The following is a 10,722-nucleotide window of genomic DNA, read 5'->3' as shown; positions in this document are numbered from 1 at the left end:
AGGAATGACAGGAACAGCAAACAAAATGTCCCTCACTTGGCTGCACCAGTCACTGCCCCAGGTGGGAAATCTGTGATCACTGTTGAGAGGGAAAATCCAAAATCAGTCTCTAATTACTGCTCATGGCCTGGCTGTTAACTGGAGCTGCACTGAACCCCAGCGTGGTGGAGCCAACTGAACCTCTGGTGCATTGAGCCACGGTGAGATACTGATTTTGGGGTGATTCAGAGGGGCTCCCACTGGCCCAGCCCCCTCAGAATTCCAGCCACACACACTTCCCTGCCCAGCCATCCATGGCCCATTCCCAGAGCCCATCTGAGCGTGGCTATAAATACACACCCAGATCATCCATCGACATTTAAATATAATACACTGCCAGAGAGAGGGGTTTTAAATATCTGAAGGATGTGGTATCTTGGAAACCGATTGCCTCGAGTTGCCCAAATCAATTACAGAGTGAATCAACACATGGCTCCGGCGTGGGAGCAGCGAGCAGCTGGCACTGCCACCCGTCCCTGTCCCCATCCCTGTCCCCATCCCTGTCCCCAGGCTGGGAGCACGGCAGGGAATGGCTCCGGGAGCCCCAGCTGCTCCTGCTCCCCCAGGACAGGGCACATCAGGGCACTCAATGGTTTCATGTCTTATCTCGGCTTCTTCAGCTGAATTAAAGAGAGGAAAACTCATGGAAAACAATCTGCAAAGGTGATAGGAGTCTTTATCTGGGAGTGTTAGCACAAATTCAGCTTTACTGCTAATTGCTGACATTGTTTTGTCAATGTTTTCTACCTGTCTTCAGGCCATCAGCAGCACTCTGAAAATTGTGAGTCCTGGTTCTTGCTGAGGACACAGGTCAGAGCCAGCTCCCAGCACCCCATGGCAGCAAGAAATGACATTTTCAGCCACACACTCCAGGGTTTTGTATGAAAAAAATTCAGATTATTTAATATTTTAAAGAACAGAAACCCAGAAAATCAGATATTTCTGAAGTGTGGTTGTAGAACATGTAAAAATGTACCCATCCTTTTCCTATGGCCCAGATTAGGCAAAAGACACATTCCAGAAGGATTTTTCCCAAAAAGGGCTGAACCAGGGAGCCCGTGCCAGCGTTACTGGGCTGAGATCAGACCCTGCTGCTTGGCTGTGCAGGTGTCTTGTGAGGAGCCCACAAACTCATCCCCACACAGGAGCTGAGCACCTTCAGCTGCTTCATTCCCCCCTGATCAGTTTTGATTCCCTGGCCAAGCTCTGTAAAAAAGCCTGAAATTTTAAAAAATGGTCCAAAAATGGGATGATGTAGCCGGTAGAGTGTGGGTTGCTGAGAGAAGGCTGAGCTAAATATTTGGCAGAATTAAGCAAACCAGGAAAGACATGTGGGCATAAAGAAATAATTCAATATTCAATTTCTGGCAGAATTCATGAGATCTGTTTATAGTCGGGATCAGAGTGAGCCATTTATTACTATTATGGGAATGAAGGCCTGGGGGGGTTGGTTGCAATGGGTTTGAAACTGTTAAATGATTAACAGAACATTAAATTCAGGTTAATGAACCCATGGTCTTTGGCCTGATGGGGAGTTTATTCCCAGATGCCATTCTGAGGATTTTCATTCCCAAAATTGGCTCTCCTGGTGTGGCTGCTGTTCTCCTGCTCTGTCCATCCTTAAGGGGGTGGGACCTGCTGGGTGACTCCCTCAAATTCACTTCAAATTCCCCTGAATTCTGACCATGCCCAAAACCTTTGGAAGAAAGAGGTAAAGGGGTTTTAATTGAAAATTTCACGTTTAACAGAAAAGAGGAGACTTCTAGGGAAGATTGACACTGAGTTTTCCTTCAAAAAAAAGTCAAATGAGCTTTTTCTAGTGAAAAAATTCTACACAGTCCAAGATTATTCCAGATTTCCAGCAAGAAATAACCAAAAAGCAAGATCAAATAGTAGGTAAAGCCTGAGAAATTTTAAATTTCTTGCCCTTTCCTCCCCCTTCCTTCCCCACTCAAATAACAACTGCAAGTAAATAACCAGAAAACACCTTTTTTTCCTGTTTCTTTCTCCTCCCATTGCCCTTTTCCCCAGTCCTTGCAGCAGGAACACGGAGCTGGAGTGGCCACCCCAGCTGTCCCTGCTGGTCACACATTCCCTCATCCCATGGAGCAGCTTTGGTGTCCCCAAACCCAAATCCACGTAGGGAAATTGAACTGGAACATGCTCCTGGTTTATGGCTGCACCTTCAATCTCATCTCAGTCTCCTCTTTACTAAATGCCAGATTTATTTTAATATTTGATTTTTCATTGAGACAAAAATAGTTGTTCATTCTGAAATATGGAGTATGGGGACAGCTCATGGCATTTTTCTCCAATTCCTGGGTTTTTTGCCACCAGGTGGCAATGGAGCTGCAGCAGCACCCGGCTCGGGAGGACTTTTCCCAAAACACCCGAGTTCAGGGTCGCAGAACACTTGTTAATAAATCTTTAGGGTCAGACAGATTTAACTCCTCCCCATCCATGCTCTCCCTGGTTTTACCCTCCCTTTCTGCAGCCGTAATTCCAAAGCTGGAATTTGGAATTTGGGCTCCAAAACTCGGAGTTTGGGTGACTTCGGAGCGTGGAGAGTTCCATGAACCGGGTTCTGCAAAGCCGCGCTGCGGGAGGGGAGCCGGGAATGCGGAATGTGGGATCCAGGAATGCGGGATGTGGATCCGGGAATGCGGGATCAGGGACTGTGGGATCCGGGAATGCGGGGTGTGAGATCAGGGAATGCGGGATTTGAGATCAGGGAATGCGGGTGTGGGATCCGGGAATGCGGGACCAGGGACTGCGGGATCCAGGATTGCGGGATGTGGGACTGTGGGATCAGAGACTGCGGGATCAGGGAATGCGGGATCAGGGAATGCGGAATCAGGGATTGCGGGGTCCGGGATTGTGGGATGCGGGAATTGCGGAATCCGGGATTACGGGATCCAGGAGCTGCGGGATGCGGGACTTTGGGATGCGGGACTGTGGCATCCTGGAATTGTGACATACAGGAATTGCGGGATACAGGATTGCAGGGTCCGGGACTGTGGGATCCGGGATTGCAGGATCCTGCTGCCCTTTCCCGTATCCCGACACCAGCCCGGGATGCACCCCGCACCAAATCCCTTTTCCGAAATTCCCTGGCTGTCCCCCAGCCTGGAGCCGCTCCGGGAGCTCCCCAGCCCGGCCGGAACCGCTCCCAAAGCCAAGGAGCGTCAGCTGCAGCTCCCCGAGCCTCCAGCCACGGGCACTGCGGCTCAGGCCAGCGGGGTTCACCTCCGGACATTTTTAACTCGGGAAATGCCAAGGGATGGGATGAAAAGAGCACAAAGGGCTCACATTTGGCTTAAAAATAGCTTTAAAAAAGTCCCAGAGCTCAAACCCCCCTGACGTGAACTGAGCTGGGTCCACTGGACACAAATTCCCCTTGGGAAGGGACATCTCAGTGCTCTGGGACATCTCACTGCTCTGGGACATCTCACTGCTCTGGGACATCTCACTGCCCCTGGGACATCTCACTGCTCTGGGACATCTCACTGCTCCTGGGACATCTCACTGCTCTGGGACATCTCACTGCTCCTGGGACATCTCAGTGCTCTGGGACATCTCAGTGCCCCTGGGACATCTCAGTGCTCTGGGACATCTCACTGCTCTGGGACATTTCACTGCCCCTGGGACATCTCACTGCTGCTCCTGGGACATCTCCCTGCTCCTGGGACATCTCACTGCTCTGGGACATCTCACTGCCCCTGGGACATTTCACTGCCCCTGGGACATCTCACTGCTCTGGGACATCTCCCTGCTCTGGGACATCTCACTGCTCTGGGACATCTCACTGCCCCTGGGACATCTCAGAGGGCTCCAAGTTCTGCATAAAATTCTAACTCTGAAAAGCCACTCTGTAAATAATAAATTAATTTCTAATGGGAGAATTGAAGAATTAGGGCTGAGCCCCGATGTTTTTAATTGTTGCTCTGAACAGAATTGAACATTTATAAGGCCAGAAAAAAGACAGAAACGGAGAAGTTCATATAGGAAAAGGAGTTAATTCACCTTTATTTCATTTCTCCATAGTCCCAAACTTGACAGACGTAGAAAAATATCCTTGAGTCAGTAGACAAATTTACCAATGCTAAATAGCCCTTTTCTCTGACTATCTGGGCCACCCTAAATACATTTGTACAAGCATTACTTCAGGGGGTTTCAATAAAAGGTTCTTCTAAACCATAAACAATAAACTACAGAGGAAAAACTCGAGCTACCAAAGCATGCAGATGAAGGGATCTTCCAAAACTTAAAAAATATAATAAAATAAAATTAAGAAAGCAAACCAACCTTGAGATGCATTTGGAAGAGAAAACAAATTAGGAGAATTTGAGGAAAAAATAATTAATTAAGAGAAGTCAAAGCAAACTCTGTAAAGGATCTGTGGATAAGTTAAATTATCTATGGCACAACTTTTCACCAAAAAAAAAAAAAAGAAAAATGAAGGCAAAGACCAACGTTTTATATAAAAATAGCTGAGCAGGCTTCTAAAGCAGGAAATCAGCATTTCCAATGATGACTCTGTTAATACAAGATTATAAATACCCTTTATATACACAGAAAACCAACTCAATACAAACGTCTGGACTGTTTCTCCGGGCATCTGGCACTCCAAATGCCCAGATCAGGTGTCCTGGACCATAGTGGAGGTACTTCAGTTGAAGGTTTGTAGTAGTTTCTTTGCTACACATACTGATACAAATGATAAAAATGCAATATAAATAGTGATTTTCACACAGAAACTCAGGAATATGCTCAGGTTTCAAAGCTTAAGGAATTGGCCCAGAAGGAAATGATAAAATACTTAAAATTATCAATTATCCTGTTTTGTAGGTGAAGGAAAACATCCAAGTTATATAATAATATCTAAATTTTCATAATATTTTTTTTTTTAATTGAAACTCATTCCTACAGTGAAAACAAAGCAGAAATTATCATGGCAGAAGATTTGTTATCTCTTCAGAAATACAGCAGTTTATTTGCCAAGATCACTTAGAAATACCATTATTATGGGTATTTTCATAAATTTCCAGGCCTCAAAGTTACCAGTTGCAAGGACATAAACAATAAACCATATCTGTATGGATGTATCTGACTCATTTTCAGAACTATGCAATTGATATGCAGCAAGACACAAAAATAAGAGCAAATGAAATCTCTTTGAGAAGAATGCCATTAACATTTCAAGTTAAAATACTTTTGTAGAGCTACCGTGATCAAGTTCAGTGTTATCTGTGCACATTGTAAATCTGCATCTGTGTGCTCACACACACTCAATAACCCCAGAAATAACCCCAGAAATGATAAAATTTCCACTGGAAAAGGCAATTTCCCCCCAGCACAACTCAGTGGATTTGCCAATGACCTTTTGAACTGTATTTCACAAAATCTGCAGATAAAGCAGAAGCTTTTGTTTTCCACAGCACAGAAACCTTTCAGTTCATTAAAATTTTCTTAACTAAAACTCAGAACCTTCATTTCTGCCTCCTTGTGCCTGATTCCCTCCATCCCCCTCGTGCATCCTGCCACCCTTCCCCTGTACTCCAGGGAGAGAAATGTGACGGGGGAAATTCAAGGAACTCCTTTCAGATGAAACTCGAACACAAACGTGGTCTAAATCTACATTTGACCTCGGTTTGTTACTGACCCATTTTCATCTAACACTTCAAAATTCTTTCTACAAGGTCTCTATAAAGTTATGCCAAAAAAGGGAAACAACTGAAACAAAAATCTGCAGAGGTATTTATGAACTGTGATGTCTCAGAAAGTGTAAAATCCTTTTCCTTACAGTGCTGAGATCGCTGACTGCTCTCTCAGATTAAGTCATCTGATGCACTGAGCAATGTTCCAACAATCATTTATACCAGAATTAAGGATAATATCCATTTCTCACAGTAACTGCACCCAAACCAGCACAGCCATCATCCTTCAGCTTCAACAGAAATATTTTCTCCCATTAACACACGCTAAGCTTTTCTCCCTAATATCCCATTATTTCCTTCTCCACGGATTGTGATAAACACAAATACAGAAAACTAGCACTAAATTAAAAACAAAAGTGATGGCTCACACTCAGCAAAAAACAAGCACAAACTGAAGGATGGATGTTGGGAATAATTTATTGCCTATAAAAGGTTAAAAAAAATTCCTAAGTTCACATTTTCTGTGTGGGTTTAAGGGGTGTCACGTTTCAGAGGTAGCATTGTGTAAAATGTAAAACAGAGCTGGAAAAGAGTTATTGACTTAGTTCAGTAACATGGGAAACTGTTCCCAGAGCCAAAGCACTGACCTGAACTGTTTTCCTTCCAGGAATATCCTTGAACACCTCCTTTAGCCAAGAGGATTTGCTCCTTTGTGGGAAAAGAACCCCCACAGACCCATTCCTGTCGCCTTCTGACCAAAGCAGCTGCTGTTTTTCAGAGCAATAAATACTCAGATTAAACTCCTGTTCTTTCATGAAAAACACCCATTTTGCTGCACTGACTTTTTTTTCCCCCAAAAACTTTTCAGATTTCACCTTTGGTTGATGTGGTAAAACGTTTTTGATTAAGGAAATCAAGGACCACGCTCCAGCCAGTGTTCTCTGGCAGCCAGCTGGAGTTTCCTCACTGCCCATCCCTAACTTTGCTCAGGCACCTTCCAGCTGAGCTGGGAGCATTTGGGGCAGGAAAGGCAAAGTGTGGTCGGGCTCCAGCCCTCCAGCCCCTGGGGGAGCTGGGCAGGGGCTGGAGGCTGAGACCCGAGACCAGCAGCTCTGTGTGGAATGACGAGGGGAAGGTCAGAGCTGTGCAGGACTTTGTGTTCAGGGATGCAGCAGTGCAAGAGATCCCAGAGGGGAGGAAAGATCCATTTGAAGCAGGGATTCCCATTCCCAGGCCAGGATGTCCATGGTGCTGCTGGTTTGTTCCATCACTCCACCTGTCTGAGCCCAGCAGCACACACAGCTTCTCCCCTTGGAGAACAGACTCTCTAAAGCTGCTGCCCAGTTCAAGATGAGTTCAAGTTCATTCCCTTCCCCCCTCACAGGGCTGCAAAGCCCAAAACTCCTCATTTCACACTTTTTATTGCCTTAGTGAAAAGAAATGCTTGGAGAGATTAAAGTGCAGAGCTGCCTCAGGGCCGGGCACTCCAGAAACCTCGTACAGTTCATCTGCTCAGGTACCTTAAAACCTGCCCCAAAGTCACCTGCTGGAGTCTTCTCTGTTTTATTGGAGTATTTCCTGATACTGTTACTCCTGTCAGACCTATGGATGTGACTGAAACATCACCTGCAGGGGGAGGAAAGGAGGTAGAGCTCCAGCAAACAGGGTTTAAACCAGGAGCAAACCTTCCTGCATCAAAAACAGCTCCCCAGGGAGAGCCTGCCCTGCCTCTGGGTGAAGTGTCTGTTCTGGGCTGCTTTCCCACCTTTTTCTTCAGAGAGATATCACTGATGTTCCCATGGATGCTTTAGCAAAGAACAATGCCAGGGAAGTCACTGTTCATGGACAAAGTAAATGAGAGACTTGGCAGGAGGGTCAAACATTGATACATGAACACAGAAAGGGGATAAAACCACCCACACGTGGCCCTTCTGCTGCAGGGATAATTCACATTAGAGACACTCCCTGCAACAGAAAGGGGGCTGATTCCTGGCACCCTGAAAAGCACAGGATGAGCTTTATCTCCTATGGAAGGTTATGAAATGATGAACTGCACTTAAAGCAGGTGTTTGTTACCATCCTACAGACAGGGGAAACACCCTGAACCCAAACCCACCCCAGAGCCACCCCCACTGCTCTCCACCAACATTTAACCACCACTAATGGTAACAGGCTTTTGCTGGAAATACACACTGATTCTGAAAAAAACCCAGCCAAGAACCCCAGCCAAGGAGCTGTGGAGCATCCTCCTCCCCAGACTTTGTTATTCAGGAATAGAATTTATACCCTTTTTCCCTGACTATCCTGTAGTGTTGTCAAGTGTCCCAGGCTGTGTTTGTCTCCCCACAGGAGAAAGGACCACAGAACATCCCCCAGGGATGGGGTGGGCCTTGACTGCAGCTCATCTCAGCTGCACATCCAAGAGGATTCCAGCTTCCTGGAGAGCTGGGACTGACATAATTGCTTGTATCTAGCAAACAGTTTTCAAAATTCACTCCCTTCCATCTGTTTGGATATGAAATAGCAGCAAGACAACAAACTAGGAATCATCAATAGAAGTTTCTCTTGCAGGAAGGCAGATGATTTAATTGAGCATGAAATTGGGAACTCCTGTTAGAGTATCCTGCCCTCTGTCATGGGAATTGAAGTGGAAGAAACAGGAAAGCAGGGTCCAAATAGTGTCAAATCCCAGCACTGTTTTGTTTTCTTTTTTTTTTTTAATTTCACAGAAAACAAGAGGTTTCATTGTCAGTGGCACAAATTTCTTATCTAAAGGGAACACCAACAGAAACCATTGTTGGCCTGGCACAGAAAACCCTTTATAAATGAGTTTTTCAGAGTGAGAATTCCAGCTCAGCTCTATCCTCCCTGTGAAGGACAGCTCTGTGAGCTCTGCTCTCAAACCTCCATTTCCAGCTGAGTTTTAATGCCTCAACTCACACACAGGCCCAGCAGCTTGGAACTCTGGCCTTTCTCTGTGGAAGGGTAGATCTGCTGGGAACTTACAGAATTGTACAGGAGGCAGAACTGTGAGGCTTTTGGGTTTTCAGAACACCTTTTAAAACCATTCCTGCCCTTTCTGCAGCTGGTATTTAACAGTATTGCTAAAAGCTCCTCCTGCCCAAGGAGAGGAGAGACTAAAAACCTGAAAGAACAGAGCTCACTACTCACACTAAACAAAAAGAGCTGTACAAGTGGTTAGGGAGGAACTGATCAGACTGAGAAAACCCTAAACCCCGAGTTTAATCCCTGTATTAAAGAAAAAAAGGTGTTATTTCCCCAACACTCTGGGTTTTCTGAGCTTAGACCTCCCACTGAAATTAAGGGGATTACTCACTGCATGAACAAGGATTCCCCAGAGTCAATTATTATTTGGCATAAAATGGGAAGATCAGGTTTTTTACCAGACTGAAGTATCTGAGTGAAAAATGCTTGCTGAGGGATATCCAGGTTGGAATTGGAGCATCAATGCCATGGGCAGGCACCTGCAGCATCCCACAGAACCATCCTGGAGGAAAAGAGCTCCAGACCTGCCCTGGACTGGTCACCCCCCTGCCAACAGCACTGCCATGGCCAGGCACTCCCTGGCCACAAACACACCCCACTGAATCCATCTGAACATCTCTGCACATCCATTCCACCACAGCAGCGAAGGGATCCAGTGCCAACAGCTCTGGGAAAGAAGAAATCCTTTAATTAACTTAACTTTAAATTTTAATTTTTAATTAACTTAAATTTTTACTGAATATTCAGTTTAGCCCCTGCCTGCAATTGAGATCGAAGTTTAGAAATGGCACTTGCCAAAAAATGCACCTGGCAGGGCTTCAGACCAGATCTGCAAAACTCACTTCCAAACACTGGGAAACCTTTCAGGATGCAATGACAGCTGTGAATTCTGACTGGCTTGGTAAACTGGAGCAAAGTTTGTGGAAAAATATATAACCAAGACTTAAAATAATAAGCATAAAATTAGCATTCAGGCTTTGACAAATAGAAACTGTGACTACAATCATTAAACTCTAAAGAGTGTAAACATCCAATCCCATTGCTACAGTATTAGGAAGTTGTGTCCTGCAGCTATCAGGGTTCCCATTTCCACCTCATTTCTTCCAACACTTATCACTGCTTCTTTGCATTAATAATTTATTGATGATAATTCAATTTTTTCAGTTAGCCTTTCAAGGTTTTTTCAGCTATTTTGGTCAGAAAAATGGAAGATTTAACAATCTCAAGTCAGAAAATGAAAAACACTTCAGTTTAATTTCAGGTTTGCAAGCACAACTCAGAGAAAGCCTGTTATTCTATTTGGATCCCCAATTTTTAGTCCACCTACCTGAGTAAAAATGGGGAAATTTATAATAAACAGGCCAGGGGAGCACGTGGAGCTGGAGAATTTGCTTTGTGTCACATGACATTTGTTTCCCACTCTTGCATCCCTGCTCAAAAAGACTTTGCTACAGAGCCAGACTTGTTCTGGAGAGTCAAAGTTAATCCTACCCAAGACCAAGCTGATACCAGTGAACCTTTCCCTCACCCAGTTCTTTGATTTTCCAAACCCAACATTCCCAATTCCTGCAAGGCTGCGAGGAGCCACAGCCGCCCTCCAGCACAGCTCCTCCTCCTCGGGCTGAGGACACTGCAGAGCAAAAGCCTCTCTCTCTCTCTCCTGAGCCCTGCACCTCCCGTGGGGTTTCTGTTCTTCCAAAAAAAGGGAATCACAAACTGTCTGAGGCGTTCTTCTCCGACAGGGATGAGAGGCTGAATGAGGTATCATCGGGCTCCGGGGAGGTGTGGTTGAAATCCATTTCTTCAAGTTCAGGAGGTAAGTCTGAAAGCAGAGCCTACAAGGGAAAAACATATCTAATATATTGGATATCCACTGTTAAGTGTGGTTTTTATGTCAGCAGTGCTTTAAACAAAGAGTGAATTCAGTTTTTCAATCATAATTTGAGCCTCTGGAATAATCCCAAGGGAGGGGCACAACACAAAAGGACAAACATCCTCTGATATTAAACACAGATATTGA

At 45.2% G+C, this 10,722-nt stretch overlaps 1 protein-coding gene across 2 annotated transcripts in view; it reads right to left on the bottom strand.

Moving 5' to 3' along the window:
* Window positions 1-4,035: 4,035 nt before the first annotated feature.
* The window catches only part of HDX (highly divergent homeobox), a 41,312-nt gene continuing 34,625 nt past the window's right edge, over window positions 4,036-10,722 (bottom strand). For both annotated transcript variants that reach the window (XM_015626668.2, XM_015626669.2), the window contains one exon: window positions 4,036-10,537. In XM_015626668.2, coding sequence (XP_015482154.1) covers window positions 10,412-10,537 — 126 coding nt within the window. In that variant the 3' untranslated portion in view covers window positions 4,036-10,411. The remainder of the gene's footprint in view (window positions 10,538-10,722) is intronic.

The sequence above is a fragment of the Parus major genome, chromosome 4A, assembly GCF_001522545.3.
Source record: "Parus major isolate Abel chromosome 4A, Parus_major1.1, whole genome shotgun sequence".
NCBI lineage: Eukaryota > Metazoa > Chordata > Aves > Passeriformes > Paridae > Parus > Parus major.
This window is presented reverse-complemented; position numbering and strand designations above follow the sequence as displayed.